This window comes from Vidua macroura, chromosome 20 (genome assembly GCF_024509145.1).
Source record: "Vidua macroura isolate BioBank_ID:100142 chromosome 20, ASM2450914v1, whole genome shotgun sequence".
NCBI lineage: Eukaryota > Metazoa > Chordata > Aves > Passeriformes > Viduidae > Vidua > Vidua macroura.
In genome coordinates, this window is record NC_071590.1 from 3412551 (window position 1) to 3431604 (window position 19054).

Sequence of the window (19054 nt, forward strand, 5' to 3'; positions counted from 1 at the left end):
ATGAGGGAGACCCTTCCCTGGTGGCCTGGGACCCCCTGAGGGGCTGTGGGGACTCTCACACAGAAGGACAGAGACCTCCCTATGGGGGTCGTGAGGACCCCCACACAGAGGCTGTGGGGAATCCCGCCAGGGACCGGGACCCCTCACACGGAGGGGTGTGTGGGACCCTCCCTCACACGGAGGCTGTGGGGAATCCCGCCAGGGGCCGGGAACCCTCACACGGAGGGGTGTGTGGGACCCTCCCTCACACGGAGGCTGTGGGGCGCCTCTCACGCGGAGCTTTGCGGGCTCCAGGCGCGGAGCGGGTCCGGCTGTGCGGGAGGCTCCGGCCGCGCGGGGGCGCTGCCCACCCGTGCACGCCGGTTTCCCCGGAGCACGGCCATGGCGGGCGCGGCGCGGTGTGGGGGTAGCGCCGTGTACCGCTCCCGGGACCCCGTCCGCAACCTGCGCCTACGGTGAGCGCCTGCCCGGCCCCAGCCCGGCTCCGCCGGCCCGCACAGCCCTGACGCTCCGCTCCTTCCCCGCAGGGTCCGTATCCAGCGGGTCGCGCCGGCCGGGCCTCTCCTGCCGCGGGTGCCGCCGCTCGCCGGCCCCGAGAGCCCGGGCCGGGCCGATCGGGCCGCCGATGCGGGAGCGGCGCCGCTGCGGGTTACCGCGGCCTCTCGCGCAGGCGCCCAGAGACCTCCGGAGGACGAGGAGGAGGAGGTCGAGGTGGGGTGGCAGGAGAAACTCTTCAGCCAGGTGGGTGCACGGAGAGGGGGGCGAGAGGGACTTCGGAATGGGTCAGATCGGAGGGGATCACGGGGATCATCCAGTCCGACTCCCGTGCTCAGGCGGGGACCTCACAGCACGCTGCTCATGCTTGTGTCCAGCTGGCTTTGAAATAATTCTAGTGAGGGAGACTCTACACCCACTCTGGACGGCCTGGTCAGGGCTTGGTAAGCGCACAGGGAAGAAGTTGGAACTTTCTGGGTATCAGTTCCTGCCCGTTCCACTTGTGCCACTGCTGGTCCCCAAGGAGCAGAGCCTCGTTCATGCTCTGACCCCTCCTTGCAGACACTGACAGACAGGGATGAGGGACCCTCTCAATGTCTCTTTTCGAGGCTGAACGGCCCCAGTTCCCTCAGCTTTTCATCATAAGGAAGGTGTTCCTTGATGAACTTTCTCACCCTCTGCTGAACCTGCTCCAGGAGCTCCATGTGTCTCCTGTCCTGTCCAGAACTGGACAGGCTTGGAGGAGCTTCCTGACACCCCCTTTTCTGCACCTCACTGTGGGGTTCCTTATTTCAGGGCGAGCTACTGTGCCCAAGGCTTTCCAGGTGGGCATCGGTGGTGCTGCTGGCTTCCACATGCCTGAGCAGTGTTGGAGCTGCTCTGGAGCTTGAGTTATTTGCTGGGATTCTCAAAGGGTCTTGTGTCTGGGGTGGCTTTGGAAAAAAGCTGAAAAATATTTGTGACTTTGCCAAGGCTGGTGAAAGGCAGCTGTTGTGCTTTACCTGTGGTGCTGTCAGTTTGAGGTGGATCTGTACCTGAATGAGTCAGCCTGCCAGACTCCCCTGGACTGGCAGTACCATGAGGAGATCCGGAAGCTGGAGAAGGCTGGAGGTCGGAAGAACTGTCGCATCTTCACCTACACTGACCACGACCGATTCACCAACCTAGAGGAGGTACCAGCTCTTAGTTACTCAGTGTCTGTCAAAACTTCCAGTTCTACTGCAGAGAGAGCATTTCTTGGTTCTCAGCCAGGCAGATACTCTGAGTGCAGGAGAACACACTGCTGCAAAGCAGTTTCCACTGGTGCCCCAGACCTGGGGTGGGATGTCCTTGGTTCAGAGCAATGGTCAGGACAGCCAGAGGGACTTGGCTCTGTAGGAGCACTGCTCTGTATGAAGCTTGCTGGCTGGAGTGAGCTGTGTTTTGCCACCAGAACAGTGAAGGAATTCTGCAGTTATTTAGCAAGTTGTCCTTGCGCATGGTTGTGTGCATATCTGTTCCCTCCTCTAAGAGGAGAGCTGTGTTTGGGAAAGATGTCTAGTTAAGCTAGTTCCTGTCTGTTCTTCCAGCTCTGCCAGAAGGTAACTGACTTGGATCATGAAGTGCCATCGTATCTGGTTGAGAGGATGGCCAATGTGAGGAGGAGAAGACAGGACCGTAGGTCTGTGTGAGTTCAAACTTGGGCTTGGAGCTTGTTCATGCAGCTTTCGTGGTGCTGGTGCCCCAGCTGTGGGTCAGCCTGGTCTGTGGGAGCTGATGGCTTGTGCTGTGTCACACGTGTAATCCAGCACTGTGACTCCTCATCATGGTGGGTTTGTTGCTGCTGAGGTGAGTTGAGACTGGTGCTGTTCTCTTGTTGACAGAGAAGCAAGTTCTCTGAAGTCAAAAATCATCACCTGGGAACCTTCAGAAGAATTTATAAAGAACAATCATGTAATTAACACACCTGTCCAGACCATGTACATTATGGGGGACTTGGGACCTTATGGGAAGTAAGTAAAATCCTGAAGTGATTGTAATTTTCCAAAAGAAAATCCATCTTTCCTTCTTACTCAAAACTCCTGTTTCTTTCATTAGTTAAGGGGGGAGAATCCCAAGAGCTCAGTAATGTGGGCTGCAATTTCTTTCTGCCTCTTTCTTCAGTTGGGAGGTAGCTGAGTGTGTACATCCAAAAGGCTTCTAAACCAATGTAGGAAAGTGTCTATGTGCTCCCTTCTGTACCCCCAAGTTCCTTTACCAGCTCTGCTGTTCCAGAGCAGGAGAGTGTCCATGTTCTCTGTTTAGACTGTGTTTTCCTGGTGTCCTCCTTCAGGCTTGGTCACAGGGAGTACGAAAATGTGCTTTGCACAATCAAGGTGGATGGCAATGGGGTGATCACAGTGAAGCCTGACTTCACTGGCACCAAAGGAGCCTACCGGTGAGTGGGACAGGGCTGGGACCTCTCCTGGGACTGGGGGCTAGGGGCTGAAATGGCTGTTTCCTGGTCACCCTTTGGGCAGGGGATCATCACTTAAATTGGGAAATATTTCATTCATTTCAGAGATTTCTAGAAAAATGTTATTGTGTGCTTAACGCTCAGTGTCACTGTGTGTGTGCTATGTGGGGCTTTGGGGCAAGTCTCTGGGGTTGCAGGCTATCATGGAATCATGGAATGCTTTCGCTTGGAAGGGACCTAGAAGCCCATCTCATTCCACCCCCTGCCATGGGCAGGGACACCTTCCAGTATTCCACATTGCTCCAAACCCCATCCAACCTGGGCTTGGGCACTTGCAGTGATGGGGCAGCCACAGCTGCTCTGGGCAACCTGTGCCACGGCCTCACCACCCTCAGAGGGAAGAATTTCTTCCTAATATCCATCTAAGCCTGCCCTCTGTCAGTTTGAAGCCATTCCTCCTTGTTCTATCATTTGTAAAATTACATTATGCATGTGGCAGATGCAAGCAAGTCTTCCATTTTGAGGGAATGATGCTGGCAGGTACTTGGGAGTGAGGAGAGGGCTATGAGTGCCCTTGTCTCACTGCACAGGCTGGTAGAGGGGACACTGCTGGGTCAGGAGGGCCCCATTGATGCCATTATTCTCTGCATAATGGGGGAGTTTTTCCCATGTGTTTTGGGCTCTGCAGGATCGAGCTGGATGGGGAGAAGCGAGAGGTGTGGGAATACACTATTGAGAATGCATCTGCCCAGGTGCAGCCAGAGGAGGAGGAGCGTGAGCAGCGTGTGTTCAGAGAAGTAAGTACTGGCCACAGAGCATATTCACTAGTTCTGAGTAACAGAGGCAGCTCAGATCATCATGGAGATGGAACTGCTGGTGCTCTGCACACCTGAAGAGACAAAATGTCACTGCCCTGAGCTTCATCATGGTCAGGGATCTGAGAACTACAGCAAATACTACTCTCTGCTTCATCCCTTATTCCTTAAAGAGACCTTGTCTGTAGTTGTCCTGCCTCTGGCTGCAGTGCTTTAGAGAGTGAGAACTGATGCAAGAAACCACTCAACTCCATGCCTTCCTAGTGTCACCTGCCAGTGTTTTTCCTTCCTTTTTGAGCAGTAGGCAAACCCTTTCCTTAATCTTCCTCTTGTTGCCTGTATATTTATTAAATGATATCTTGTTACCTGTAAGGTCCCAGGATATTGGGATCCCATTTCACATCTTGATTTTTCTGAATTGCCTTTTTGTCTCTTGACAGTTTATGAAAGTACTTTTTGGTTTAGATTTTTACTTGTGCATTTCCTTACTGGTTTTGTGGTCACCAAGGAAATAGTGATTTCACTACACTGATCTCTGCCTGGCCATTTCCTTGGAATAGTCTGAACCTGTGTTTTTCAGATAACATTTAAGATCCAATTTTTCAGACCTTCTTTTCCCTTAAAACTGGCCTTGGAGAACCTAAGCTGAAGTTCTGTGCAGTGTTAGCAGTTATGCATCTGTGTTCTAGTAGATACTTACATTCTCCATATTTGTTGTAACAACCCCACATATGCTAAGTCTGGTAATGATTTGAGTTTAAATTATATACAGTTTAAGTTTTGCAGTACATAACAGCAGATATAATCAAAATGCCACTCTTTTTGTTGTTGTTGTTGTGTGTGTGTTCCCAGCTGTACGGGCGGCACAGGGATTACCTCAGTGGGCTCGTGGGCTCAGACTTTGAAATGGTGAGTTCCAGAGGCACTGGCAGGGACTGGAGTTCTGTTGTCTTTGGGGTCTGGTGACCTGGCTCCCACAGTTTGCACTTGCAGCACAGTCTCCAAAGACTGTTCTGCTCTGGAGGGGGATTGGCAGCTTTTACTTTGTGGTTTCAAGCAGAAAATTGGGTCAGAAGAGACAAGTGGCAGTGGATTTGGGGTCTGCAGAGATGCATCCTGCCCATTCAGAGCCTGCTGAACGTTACAGTCCCTGTGAGGCTGTGTGCAGTGCCCCAAGGCCTGTGATTGTAGTACTTTGAGAAGGAAGGAGGGCTTATGTCTTCAGGGACAGTGATTGCTGTTAACTTCTTCAGTGTCAAACAGCTCTATGTGCCACTTTGTGCAAATAAACTGCCCCTCAGACTCAGACTCATGCAGTTTCCATTCTCATTGAATTATCCAAACTGCAATCTTCTTTTGCTCAAATATTGTTTGACAATACAGTGAATACAAATCAGTGAAATACAATACAAAACAGTGAAAGTTGTGCCTTTTAGTACTTTGATAGAGTGTCTCAGTGCTTCCCCCTGCTCCCTCATCTTGGGCAAATGCAGGAGCATGACAGAAGCAGGACTGTGATTTCTGCAAGTGACTTCTCACTGTGTGTTATATTGATCTTGACATCTGTAAGAGACCTATTTACAGAACAGTAAATTCCTGCAGGCTGGGCTTTGGGGGGTTTGGTCTCTTGAGAGCCTCTTTCCAGAGGAACTGTACACTTCTGGAAGTGATAGGACAAATCATGCCTCCTCCCTGGCCAGAACAGTAAATCATTTATGTCCGAAAACCCATGAAATACCTGTGTGAGATATTGTTGGGAAGGAATTGTTGAGGTTGCACCAGTGGTTGTTGAGCTCTTTGTCTTGTTTGTCTGCTATTTTTTCCAGCCTCTTCCTGGTACTCTGAGACTTCTCGTGAATGGAGAAATAGGTGAGTCTTTATTCTAAAGGGGGCCAATGTGGGTGTGCCAGGATGGCTGAGGATGTGATCCAAGGATTTTTGAATCCCTAGATTCAAGAGACCCTAGAATCCTTTACTTCCTCCTTCTCCTCCCTGTTTCCTGTAGACTAATCCCTTGAGAGGCATTTACAGGTTGGAGGTTACAAATGCTGTAGCTGTTCTAAGAAGGCCTAGGTCTGAAAATAGGAGAGCAGATTGCTATAATATCTATTAATTTCCCAAAGAAACCAATTAAATGTGTGAACTCCCTCATCTGGTTAGTGAAACAGAGACAGGGCTAGTCTGGAGGAGGAATCTTCTCTGTGGGTTATCTCCTGTTACTTTGAAGGCTTTTCCTAGCTTCCAGCAGTAACTGATTTTCCTTGAGGTTATTGGTGGTGGGTCTCCCAAAAATCTACAGTCAGTGCTGGAAGAATTTGTATGGAATCAAACAGCTGAAGTTCATTCTCTCTTCTCAGTTTCAGCTCAAGGCTATGAGTATGACAACCTTTATGTGCATTTTTTCCTGGAGCTGCCTAACCGTGAGTATTCACATTCCCAGCCACATCACAGCAGTTGAAGAGATGAAACAGGCTTTGGCTGGTCCATCAGACCAGCTCTGCTGGGAGTCAGCAAAAATTAATGTTGAGGCTGGGATCTAGTCAGAGGCCTTCAGAGCTAAAATGGCAGAACTCAGCTCAGACTGGGACATAGAGATGGTGGTGGTGACCAGTCTATCCAAACTTCATTCCTTATCTTGCAGAGAACAGCCTTCCTGTGCTCTCCACCACAGTGACCTTGTCTGATTTCAGTGCTTGCCATCATGCTTCGTGCTGATATTAACATATTAAATTTTGATGGATAAATAAGGCTCCCAGCACTTACATGCACATCCTGCAGCATGTTTAATTCTCCTAAAACTATGGCTCTGCCTCCCCTCTCTGGATATATCTGTCAAGATACCACTTGTGCTACTCAATGCATTTAGATAAGGCTCTACTTTTCTCTTGACATGAGTTGGTGCTTTTCAGGGTGTTCTAAAGAGCAGTGCCTGGAACAGGACAGGGAAAAGTCATATGAGGAACAGCTGAGATAGCTGGAGGGGCTCAGCCCAGAGAAGAGGAGGCTCAGGAGGGACTTTCTCACTCTCTACAACTCCCTGACTGGAGGGTGCAGCCAGGTGGGAGTCAGGGTCTGCTCACAGACAGGTAACAGGACAAGTTGCACCAGGGGAGCTTCAGGTTGGACACGAGGAAGAATTTCTCTATGGAAAGGGTGGTCAGGCATTGGAAGGAGCTGCCCAGGGCAGTAGTGGAGTTCCCATCCCTGGAGGTGTCCAAAGAATGACTGGATGTGGCACTCAGTACTCTGGACTGGTTGACAGGGTGGGGATCGGTCACAGGTTGGATTTGATGATTTTGGAGGGCTTTTCCAACCTTAATGATTCTGTGAATATCAGGGTGGGTGACATTGCTTTTTACCCCAGTCATCAGGGACTGACATTCTCCTTTGAGCTGTTCTGGTTTGTGAGTTTGGCCTTACCCCAAGCCTTCATCTTCTCCTGTCCCCTGCAGAGTGGTCGAGCTCCCCGTTCCAGCAGCTCTCAGGAGTGACTCAGACCTGTGCCACCAAGGCAGTGGGCTTGGTAAGGACACTTTGAGACCTGCAGAGCAATTTGAACAGGCAGTCTCTGGAGTGGAACATGGGTAACAAACTACAGATATATTCAGCAAATGTCATGAGTTGGAGGCTCTTTTCAAAACCAGAGCATGTTTGGGATTCTCCTTATTGTAATTATACTTGTCATTTTTTCAAGGGGCCACCATCTCAAATAAAACAAAACCAAATAAAGCTACTCCCATGCATTTTCTAGAATCTCACTTTTTTATTCATTCTTGTTGACTGATTGCCTTTGGAGCTTTGATTTTTGTGTTCTCCAATGCTCTGAGTTAACCAAGCATTGTTCCAGTTTGCCTTGGACTGGAATGTGCAGAGAATGTACATTGGCTTTGAATTTTACCAGCTTTTTAATGTATTTTATATATTCTCATATTACAAAAATAATTATCATACAACATTTCAGTAATGCCATTGTTTGAGGTACTGTGCTTGGCTTGGCTCCTGTAAAATTTGAGGCTGCCCTGTAGTTATGCAACTGACTGAGTTTTCATTTGAGGTGTGTCACTCCCCTTTTCTGTTATTTTCAACATCCTATTCTATCGACATGGCACTAGGGAGTGTATGCAGGTCCATCCTGCTACATCCATCCCACTACATGTTTGTTAGCGGGATGCAATTGATCTTTTTGGGCAGCATCACCTGCTTTCTACCATTAGCTCCTTTCTCCCAGCTCTCTATGCCCTCTGCAATGCTGGTGATAAATTCTCTTGTCCAGGAATCTGATCTCTGCCCTGTTCTTTTTCTAGGATAATGTGGCATACTTCTGCTACCCCTTCACTGTGGAGATGTTTTACACCCAAGAAGATGAAGGTGTGTTTCCTTGTTACTCTGAAATCCTTTGGTCCCACTGTAGCTATCATGCTGTCTGTCCTGTTGGAGGTGAAAGGACAGAGGGAAATGCTTCTGGTTCAACAAAAGTTCACCTTGACACCACACAGCCCCTGGGCACATCCTGTGTTTGCCCTGCCCAGGAATCCATTAGCATTTCTTATGGATTCATTGATTTTGCCGTGTTTCTAGGCTGCAGGCACCTTTACCAGTTGGAAAACTACTTGGATCTTGGCTTGTCTCTTTAAACCTGGAGCGCAGGGCTATGTTGCTGTGCCTGCACAGAGCCCTGGGATTCTGCAGCTGGAGAACCAGGCAGCTTTTTTATACACAGCTAAAACTCTGTGCTGAGTCTTACAATTGTAGACGTGCTCAGTGACCTGTATAATCCCTATAGTTCATGTCACTTTGAAACTTCAGCTCTATTTTAAGCTGGGCTTCTCTACTGCCTGTTCCTGCTGCTTCTTCACCAATCCTATTGCTCTGTGGATACAATTGCTAGGGACAGCGCTGTGGCATGCCTTGCCACTTGAATCCAGTGTACACTTTGGATCTGTGTATTCAACCAACACTAATGAATTTTCAGACTAGAAGAAACAAAATGAGTTTGTTTCACTGTGGGAGAAAGAAATGCTTGGAGAAATCTAGGAGAATCCAAGTTAATATTTCCCCAATAGCAATGGGAAAGGTCAGAGATAAACAGGTTCTGCTGTTTGGCTTCAGATCATTCATGGAAGAAGACATTGTCTTGTCTGCTCAAAGATAATTGACAGCCCAGTCTGGACTTGCTCTTAAAGAATTTTCCCTAATTTTTATCCTCAATAATTCTCTTTTCAGCCTCAAATCTGAGGGTTCAAGTTTTATAGAGGAAACTAATCAGCTGTAAATCTTTGTTGTAGAAGAAATACAGAAAGGACTGTGGTGGAAGGGTCTGGAGCACAAGGAATAACAGAGGGAGCTGGGCAGACTCAGCCTGGAGAAAAGGAGGCTTGGGGAGGACCTTCTCACTCTCCACCATTCCCTGACAGGAGGGTAGATCCAGCTGGGGGCTGGGATCTACTCCCAGAGAACAAGGAGCAGGACAAGAGAAAACCTCAAGTTGCTTCATGGGAGGTTCAGGCTGGACACTAGGAGGGATTTCTTCCCATAACGGGTGTCAGGCACTAAAAGGGGCTGCTCATGGAGGTGATGGAGTCGCCATCTCTGGAAGTGTCCATGGAATGACTGGAGGTGGCACTCAGTGCTCTAGTCTGAGTGACAAGGTGGGGATTGGTCACAGATTGGACTCGATGCTCTTGAGGTCTTTTCAAAGCTAAATGATTCTCTGATTCTGTGTCTTCCTACTAGTGGAGTTGGGCATTTAGCATTCTTTTTCTCACTGATAGACTCTTTCCCAAAGCTGTGACCTGCTCCCCATCTTGCAGACAGTCTCCCTCAGTGGCCTGTTCTCTACTTTGAGGTCCTATCCCTGGATTTCTGGCAGAGGTATCGTGTGGAAGGATACGGGTCCTTGGTGCTGCCAACATGTCCAGGTAAAGTATCCTTGGGACATTGTGTTAATTGTCTGGGAGAATGAGTTGAGTGGTTCCTCTTGGGAAGTGATTCAGCCAGTCCCAGGGATTTGGTGTACTCAAGGGAGCAGTCAGCTGTCTGGGGTGCAGCAAAGAATGTGAGGCACATCTGGAGCTGCTGCCCTTGATCCTTTGATACAGCCATCACAACATCTGGTGTGATAAAGCTCTGGGGTGATGCTGTGCATCCATCTGTACAATGGCAATAACCCACTGTGTCCCACATGGGATCTTGAAGTGACCCCTGTGTGTTATGAGGAGATGCTGCTGTTGGGCAGAGGGTACTTTCAGCATTGGCTGTGTGACTAGAACAGGCTGACTCAATGGGAACATGCTTTTAGAACATTTCTGATACTGTGCAGTGTTTCCATTTCTAGACAGCTCTTGAGTCAGCAGGTATCCACCTGCCTTTGCTGTCCTCTGTGACTGAATAAATCACAGGTCACAGCAGCTAAGCTGTCCTCTTGTCCTGGGCCAGGTGTCCACATGCTCACCATCCCCACCTGGCGTCCTGTGGGTCTGGGACCTGTTGCTGAAATGAGGAGGTTTTTCATTGGGGGATCTCCTGAGCTGGAGGACTTAACCTACATCCGGATACCATCGACCTTCAAGGTGGGCTCAGCTGCAGAGTAGCCTCTTACCAGGACGTGGTGCATTTTCCTCTTGGGTTCAGGTGTCCATGGTCAGCCTGGACCAGATTTGAACAAGGATGAGCTGCTGCTCCTGTTCTTCTCGCTAAAGAAATGTCTCCTCTGTGAGTCTTGTAATCCTGAGCAGAGGAATGAGCAAACGCTGAGGCAGAGCTGTGCCTTCTGAATGGTGAGCAGCTCAGAGAGGTAGGGAAGTATGGACCAAAGCCTTGGCTTACCTCTGCCTCTACAGTGTTTGTCAGGTCAACATTTGATACCAGCTGTAGACTTCTCCTTGGTTTCTGTGAGGAATTTGGGCTGTATTATGCCTGGAACAGCTTGCAGAAGAGAACAGAATCCCGAAGCAAGAAGCTAATGGGTGTGAGGCAGATAGAAACTTCATATTCTTCAGTAAGTTGCAGAGGTGGCTGCTGGTGTAATGAGCAAGGTGATGTTAGTGGCACCTTTGTGTGGGAACAAGCCCTGAAGCAGTTGTTGAAACCCTGCCCCAGCACTGCACTGTCAGCTTGCAAGTGTTTAGGTCCTGCCCTCAACACAGCCTGGAACTATGTACCCTTCTTTCCAGCCTTGCAGGGAAGGGAAGACTATGCCCACAGGAGTTTGTAGTCTGGTGGAACACGCTTGTTTTCACTGTGGGGTTACTCTAACCTGTGCCATCTCTGCAGGGAAAGCGCTTGAGCCGCTTTGGTTTCCGGACAGAGAGCACAGGGAGCGTCACATTCCGGCTCTGTTGCCTGCAGCAGTCCAGGTGAGTGCAGCAAAGGGAGTATGAGCTCCATCAACTTCATCTCCTGTGGTGATTTTGGCAGCCCTGACCTGCTGGTGTGCTTCTGTGCAGAGCCTTTCTGGAGAACAGTGCCCTGAGAAAGCACATGCAGAGTGTACTGGACCGACTGGGAGGCTTCAGCCAGCAGAGCTCTGTCTACAATGTTTTGGGTAGGGCCTTCAGTGTCATTCTGTCTTGGTGAACTTCAGCTCCCTTTTTACAGAGTGGGCAGGATATTTCAGGATAATCCATTACTGTGGGAGTGATTCCCCTCCCTGTGAGCTCTCAAAGTCCATGGCAGAGGTTAAATGTTCTGCTCTGAGCTGGAAACTTCAGGAAGCATCAGCTCTGAGCAGGCAGCAGGGATAACCACCATGTGAGGGCACAGCCTGGACTGGGCTGCCCAGTCTTGCCTGGCACTGGGCAGAGCTGGCAGCACTAAGGCACAGGCTCTCTCTGATTCCACTGTGTACAGAAATCAGAGAGCAGCAGGTGGGACAGCATCAGGTGCTTTGGTGGTGTAACCTGTTTGTAGGAAGTGGGATCCTGCACCAGGAGAGATGATGTTCCCTGAAAAGACACATCCCTTCCCTTCCCTGAGGCTGTCTTATGCATTCTGGCCTGCTGTCACCTCTGTGTTGTAGAGGCTTTCCAGCGGGCACGGCGCCGGATGCAGGAAGCACGGGAGAGCCTTCCCCAGGACCTCATCAACACTTCTGCCTCTGCTGTGCCCCAGCCACTGGAGCCGTGAGTGTCACCTCTGCTGCTTGGAGCACTTGGCATCCTCCCTACAACACAAGCTCCCACCCCTCAGCAGGAGTCCCAGTGCTGGTGCCTGGAAGCTTCAGAAGCCCTTCCTTTGTTGCTTTCTTTGGATGGGGGAGGGAGCTTGTAACATCTCTGGACCCAGAATTTGCAATTCCACAAGTATCTCTGGAAGGAGCCCTTTTTTCCCAGGCCCTTTGTTACCAGACTCTAACAATACAGCCAATTTTTCACATTTCTTCTGAAATACTGGCATGGAACCTCTGAACCCTGTAACACCTTTTCAGGAATTGAAAAGGAAATAATGAGAAAAATTGGTAAATTTAGTTTTCTTCTTAGAGAAGAGGGTGATGCTGAAGGTCAAGGCATGGATGCTGTTTGAGATTAATGGAATGACTAGATAACTTCTTGAGAAATGCTGATAATTGTTGTTAGCTGTTGTGTACAGGGCAATCAATAGTAAAATTAATCCATCCACCTCTACCTTAAGACTGATTCATTCCTAGAGAGAGAGCTCTCTGCCACATGTAATATATGGAATTAAAGCAAAGGAAGACAGATGGAGAACTGGACAAAAGGATTACATTCCGCATTTTTTTGTGTGTCCATAAGGTCTGGCTCTGCAGTGGCAAGCAGGAAGTTTCTTTGTTCAGGAACACAATTGAAAACACACCTTCCCCTTAGTTCACCACAGAGCTTTTGGGGGTTGGAAGGTTTGCAGACAGTGAGAGCAGATGATAACATTTGCACAGCAGCTGAACTTTGAACTGTTCAAGCTGTTCATTTGAGGTTGATATTTGTTGGTGGTTTGTTGTTGCACCTCTGATTGCAGAACACTGTGGTGCTTCCTGGGAAAGCTTGTATTTACCCACTCTTTACCCAGTTTCTTCTGTTATTTTCTCATTTTCCCCCTTATTTTTATTTCTGTTTCAAGTTCAGAGGAACATAGCTCCCTGCAGACTGGCAGTGCTGTGCTGGTTTGTGCACGAGTCACATTTCCATGTGCTTTCTGTTCCAAACAAAGGATGGAAAGAGAAATCTCAAGCTAAGATCATGCATGTTTGAATGTGTCTGTGAATTTAGGCTTCAGAGGCAGGGTATAAAATATGAATTGGCCATCCTTCTTTTGCTCTGCACATTCCTCCTTCACAGGGAACAAGAGACTCGTGGTTGCAGCCATGTGTGTGGTTGTTAGAACATCCCCTTATTCCCTGCTGCTCCGTTGTTTTCCTCACTCCCTTTTTGCCATTTTGAGGTTGTCCCAGTCTTCAGTGAGAAAACAAACTCCAAAAAGGAATCAGCAACTCTCAGAGTTTGTTCTTCCTTGACCTTTGCTGTAATTCCTAGATCTGTCTGGCAGCTTGAATCTCTCTGGCAATTGCAATTATAAGGGGACTTCTGTTCAACTTCCTTGCCTGTTGCCCCTCATTTTGATGAAGGAGGCTCCAGGATGTGTTGGAAGTGTGGCCTGCACAGCAGAGCAGTGTCCTTGGCCTGGAGCTGGGTGATGTGCCTGGTGCTGATGTGACCACTCTGGAGGTACCACATGTGGTACTGGAGCAGCAGAACTGATCTCTGTGTTCTGTCATGGTCTGTAATGACTTACCCAAGATGAAAAACATTCAGTGACTATGCAGCACTTGTTATCTCTATATTTTAATCTTCATTCACGTTGTGGCCTTGTGTGTTTATCACACTCTTCTGGGTGTTTTTGTGGTGCTTATCACCAATAGCTGAACTGCATCTCTCTGAAAGGCTTCTCAGGATGGAGTTAAGAGGTTATGAGAATAATTTTTTTTGTCAATAAAGTAACAAAACACATTTTTAATTGAGATTATGCCAATAGCAGATCCAGTTAGAGTGGAATTTTCTGATGAGGTCGGGTTCCTGACTCATTGACCAGTTATTATGGCAGGATTTAGTGTCCTGAGTGTGAGATGCACTAAGATGTACATAATTATATTATTTTGCTACTTAGAACTCTGGATAGAGAAACACACAAGGAAATTTTTAAAATTAAAAATTACTAGAATCAAGAAATCAATTCTTCCAAAGTAAGAGACTGCAGTTCTTCACTGTCATGCTTGCAGCCTCCTTGGCCTGACAGAATAAAGTGGTGCTGGTAAAAGCTGGTTTGAAGAGACCCCTCAGCAAATGCTCTTTGAATTTGCACTTTCATAAATTAAACTAGCAAATTTCCATATACATGTACACATATGAAAATGTCAATGATCTTTTAGTCACAACTGGCATTGGTGCTCTGAGCCTGCCAAGGAACCTGGCTTGGAGAGGAGGTGTGCACAGCTGGAACTGGAGATCACCAAGTTGATTAGAGTGATGGAACACCTTTCCTCTGAGGAAAGGCTGTGAGAATTGGGATTGTTCAGCCTGGAAAAGAGAAGGCTTTGGTGTGACCTAATTGTGGCCTTCCAGTTCCCGAATGGAGCTGACAAGGAAGATGGAGAGAAACCATTTACAAGGGCTTGGAGTGACAGGACAAGGGGGAATAGCTTCCCACTGACAGAGGGCAGGGTCAGGTAGGATATTGGGAAGAAACTCTTCCCTATGAAGGTGGGGAGGTGCTGGCACAGGTTGCCCAAAGCAGCTGTGGCTGCCTCATTCTTGCAAGTGTTCAAGGCCAGGCTGGACAGGACTTGGAGCAGCCTGGGATAGTGGAAGGTGTCCCTGCCCATGGCAGGGGATTGGAATGAAGTGAACTTTAGGATCTCTTCCAACACAAACTGTTCCATGAATCTATGATTCTATGGCTGGAGTGGGGTTGTGCATTTTCAGGGAGATTGAACAGGAGATGGGCCCTGGAGACAGGCAGGAGGGGACACCGGTGTCCTCCCTGGAGCCATGAGGAGGGGCTACAGTTCTCACCAGAGGGGTGTCCATACAGGGAAACTCAACAGGAGAAGTGAGAGGAAGGACTGTTGTGGGTGCACAAGAGCTTGGGATGGGTGAGTATGAGTTAACGAGACAGGGGAACCCTGAACTGAAAGGGGAGGGCAAGAGGAGCCTGCAACAGGCACAGGCCAGGAATTGCTCAGGGTCCCAGAGTGGGTCTAGCAGTGAGACTTGAGGGTCTGTGCATGACTGGCAGCCCCCAGCTCTGGCTACACCAGCTGCAGCAACATAGCTGGTTTCTCTGAGGCTTTGTCTGCTTCTTCCTTTGAGCAAACTGGAGCTATGATGGGTTTTTGAGAGCCAACTGAACTTCCAGCTGAATGGGCATCTGTCCAAGGCTGAATCCAGCAGCCTCACCAGTGCTTTGGGCTGGGTGGGGGCAGGACTCAGCCCAAAGGCCATCAGGACCTTCCAGGGTCAAATTGAATGAGCTGTGCAAACAAAAGGGAATGGCAGGAATGATAGCTTGGTGGAGGAAAAGGCTGTGGGCAGTTGACAGAGCCTGGATGATGCAAATCAACATCCATTAGAAATTCCAATGTAAATGTAACGGGGAAAAAAAATCCTAGAGATGAGTCATTCACATGATTGGAACAGCTTACCACCAAAGTCAGACTGCAAGAATGGGTTTTGGTCTCAGTGGAGGAAGGTTTGGGCTGTGATAACTCCAAATTGGGGACTTGCCAGGAAATCTCAAATGGTGCATTAGCTTGGCCCCATCCCAGGACTGGGGATGTGCACTGGGAGTTGCATCCTTCCTTTGTGAAGGATGCTGGGATGTATGGATGTGTATCAGGAGGGTGTTTGAGAAGGACACTGGGATGTGCACAAGGAGGAATGTTGGAGAAGTCTGTTGGAAAGTGCACCAGGAGGGGATTTTGGGGAGGACACTGGAGTGTGCACCAGGAGGGATGTTTGGGAACGATGGTGGGAATATGCACCAGGACAGGTATTTGGGAAGAATGTTGGGATGTGCACCAAGATGGGGGTTTGGGATGTGTGGAGGTGTAGCAGGACCATGTACTCTAGAGATCTGTCCTGCCCCTGGCTGGTGTGTGGGGAGGGGAGGAATATTTTATTTGCACCACAGGGTTTAAGTGGTCATTATTAAATCCCTACTGGAGGTTAATTGTTGGATCAATATGTTTTAATTTTAGCCACAGGGTTGGAGTAGCAGAGGAAGGCTTCCGGCAGCAAAGGGAAGTTCTGGGCTGCTTTGCCTCTCACCCCCCACTGCTCTTTTATTAATGCTCACTGTTCTCCCAAGGTGCAGCCCACATTCTCTGCAGTTAATGCCAATATTTCAATGCATGGCAGAGTAAAGCTGACCTGAGCAAAATCCCACTTCATTGGATCAGTCAAGAAATAAATGTCCATGTGCCCTGTTCCAGCACTGAACTGATTGCTTTGGTTTCATTGAATATCCCTCAGTGCTTTGGTTCGAGCAGGTTTTTAAGTGAACCCTAGTGCCGTGCAGGCTGGAGATGCTTCCCTTTCTCTCTCATCTGTCAAAATCATTTTCTAGAGTAACACAGAATATCAGAAAGGACTGATAGAATCAGACCTCTCTATAATTTATTCACAAGTTCTTGTACTAAAAATCATCTGACTTTCACAACAGTTGGCAGGATTTCTACAACGCGCGAAAGTGAAACTTGTCTTGGAGGTGTGCTATTCCAGGTTGTTTCAAGCCTTCTAGATCTGAGAATGAGAGAATCATCTTTTGGGAAGGTGGGGAAGGTGGGTTTCCCATGGCTTTATGTGACCTTAGAAATCCAGAAAGGTCAGGCTGAATATCATGAATATCAAGGTATAATGCATGAATTTCTTCAGGCAGCGTAACAGATGACACATGCTTATCTGTGAAAAACCCGAGAAATGTTTTTCAACTTGTTTCTTACATAAAGACAGAGAATACAGATCATCCCTATCATATATTTTCTTTTTTCTGTGGGAAATTTTCCTGTGCAGGGCATTGGCAGTGGCAGCTTGCACCCTGAACGTGTTGTCAGGCTGCTACTTGAGGCATGAGGAGGTGGAGAGAGCCTGTGATTCCTTTTAGGTGGTTCTTGTTTCTCTGGGGGATTCCTGTCCCACTCTGCCACTCACTGGGAAATCTTGTTCCCTCTGCTCATGTTCTTGTAAGCGCCATGATGCTCTTTCAGCTCTGGACATGGGGTCGGGAATGAGAGATGAGACAAGCTGTAGACAAGAGAATGTCCACTTTTCCTACTGCTGCTGGAAATACTGAGCCCTTATAATGTCTGATTTTTTTCCACCACAGATGTGTTCAAAAGGCTGAATTGCCTCTCCTCCTTGGTCACCTTTCTTTTTCCTTTGTTTACCTTCTCCTGTCCCATTTTGACTTTTTTGGCCACAACACATGGCTCTTCCCAATTTTCCACCCCCATCCAATGCCTTTCTGAGTGTCCTGCCTCAGCTTCTGCAAGTCATGGCACAGTTCCCCTTCCTCCCAACATCATCTCCCTGTTTGCTTATATGAACTTTCCCCAGAGTTGGGACAGGAGTCCTGTCCCTAGAAAGATCTTGGCCAGCATCTTCCCATCCTTGGACACATGGGATTGCAGCCTGTGTTAGCTGTCCAAAAGCAACTTTTAATGGCTGTTGGCATGGAGACAAGCATTTGGAGCAATTGCCACTGACAATACCTGCTTCCCTCCAGCAGGGAGAGGGAACCTCCAGCTGGATCCACTTGCGACTATGGTCACATGGACCTTCCCCTCTGCTGCTCCTGCCCTCCCTGGCATCTCTCTGTGGGCATTGAGTGGGATGAGGGATGAGTCTCCCTTGCAGGGAGGTGGTGTGGAATGGCCCATCCACCTCATCCCTTCCTTGCTTCTGAGATCCTGTCTCTCCTATGCCACAGGACTTGCCTGTGTTCTTGGCACGGAGAACGCCTCCCTGGCTCCCTCCGCGCTGATGTGCTCTGTGGCTCTGGTCTGTTCCTCCATGAACAGCTTTCCAGCCTAATCCTCGACAAACAACTTTCGGCAGCTCTTCCAGGATCTCTGTCTTATCCCTCCAAAGTGAATAGTGTCCCTGAAGTGACAGCAGTGACTGAAAATGAATGAATGAGCAGCTTCAGGTGGTTTCTGATCCGCAGCCAAGCTGCGGCTCAGGGCTACACTCTGGATTTTCATCACGTTCGCACTGTCAGCCTCACTCCAAGCCCAGCACTCGCTTTTCTCTGTGTTTCTGTTGAGGATTTATTCTGCACCCCCTTGTGTGTGTGTGAACTCTTCCATTGGCAGTTGTGGTTCTGTCTTTCCTGATAGAGGTAAGTCCTTGAGAATGACAGGATTGATCTTGGATCTGCTGCAGCCTCTGCAGCCTCTGCTCAAAACACCTCTGTAATTCCTCTTGTGTCTTTGTGTTTCTGTGCTGCATTTTGGGTTGCCTAACACCTGAAAGTCCATCCATACGCTGAGTGCTGCAGACACAGGCACTGTTCCAGCAAGCTGTGCCTCTGGCTCCCTGAATTTGCAAGCCTCTGTTGCCTGTAGCACAAGTGAGGAGCTCCATGAGCCCCTGCATGACCAGGACTCTTGGCAGACTGATCACCCCACAGCCATGTCTCAACTCTTTGGGTCAGATCAGCTATAGTTTGTACATCCTTCCATGAGTGAGACCATCCCTGGCACTGGAGTGATTCACAGCAACAAGGTCTGTGTCCCCCTCGCTGGGGTGGAGCGAGCCCCTGCCCTAATAACTTGCAGTAAATAAGTGCAGCATCAACGGGAGAAATGAATCCATCACCTGAACTGTGCCTGGCACCTGAGCTGTGCCCAGCACCTAAACTGTGCCCAATGCTTAAGTTCCACCAATGAGACCTCTTGGCACAATGGGATCCTGCTCCTGCAGTCCCAGCTGAGGTGCCCACGGGTGTCCCTTGACATCAGAGCTCTTTAAATGCACCTGGATGGTGGTGGCCAAAAAACCTGTTCCTGTTCCACTTCTTGGCATGCAAGGAGCTGGTTTTCAAGCTAATACATGTATGTGCTGGGAGCAGGAGTTTCAAATCTCTGGGAGGGAGATGGTCCCTTCCTCTGCAGGAAGCCTTGACTTTGATAGGAAGCAAAGGCGGTAAAGGGATGGATACGGGTAATTAGGGGAAGAACACGTATGGGATAATATGGGAATATTGGGGTGGCCCTGGTGTAATCCAGCGGTGCTGTCCCAGGGGGATGAGCTCTCCCGGAGGAGCGAGAAGGGAGCCCGAACCCCGCCCGGTACCGGCGGTG

The 19054-nt window shown here is 48.9% G+C and overlaps 1 protein-coding gene across 2 annotated transcripts; it reads left to right on the plus strand.

Moving 5' to 3' along the window:
- Nucleotides 1–373: 373 nt before the first annotated feature.
- On the plus strand, nt 374–12365 carry MKS1 (MKS transition zone complex subunit 1). 2 transcript variants are annotated; one of them, XM_053995746.1, is made up of 17 exons: nt 374–455; nt 528–741; nt 1512–1667; nt 2064–2161; nt 2358–2486; nt 2807–2911; nt 3618–3726; nt 4597–4653; nt 5571–5613; nt 6102–6164; nt 7197–7267; nt 8049–8112; nt 9555–9662; nt 10180–10313; nt 11017–11099; nt 11190–11287; nt 11762–12365. In XM_053995746.1, the coding sequence occupies exons 1-17, from the start codon at nt 382–384 to the stop codon at nt 11866–11868; spliced, it is 1713 nt and encodes a 570-aa protein (XP_053851721.1). In that variant the 5' UTR covers nt 374–381; the 3' UTR covers nt 11869–12365. The 2 variants fall into 2 exon arrangements, with proteins under 2 accessions (XP_053851721.1, XP_053851722.1); XM_053995747.1 differs by having other exon boundaries at nt 2064–2155.
- The last annotated feature ends 6689 nt before the right edge of the window (nt 12366–19054 follow it).

Excerpts from the sequence above, each read along its gene's own strand:
- MKS1 (XM_053995746.1), top strand. The coding sequence starts at position 382 with ATGGCGGGCGCGGCGCGGTGTGGGGGTAGCGCCGTGTACCGCTCCCGG. Across the intron at positions 8,113-9,554 it reads TTACACCCAAGAAGATGAAG|ACAGTCTCCCTCAGTGGCCT; the intron begins GTGTGTTTCCTT and ends CCCATCTTGCAG. Across the intron at positions 11,100-11,189 it reads TGTTGCCTGCAGCAGTCCAG|AGCCTTTCTGGAGAACAGTG; the intron begins GTGAGTGCAGCA and ends GCTTCTGTGCAG.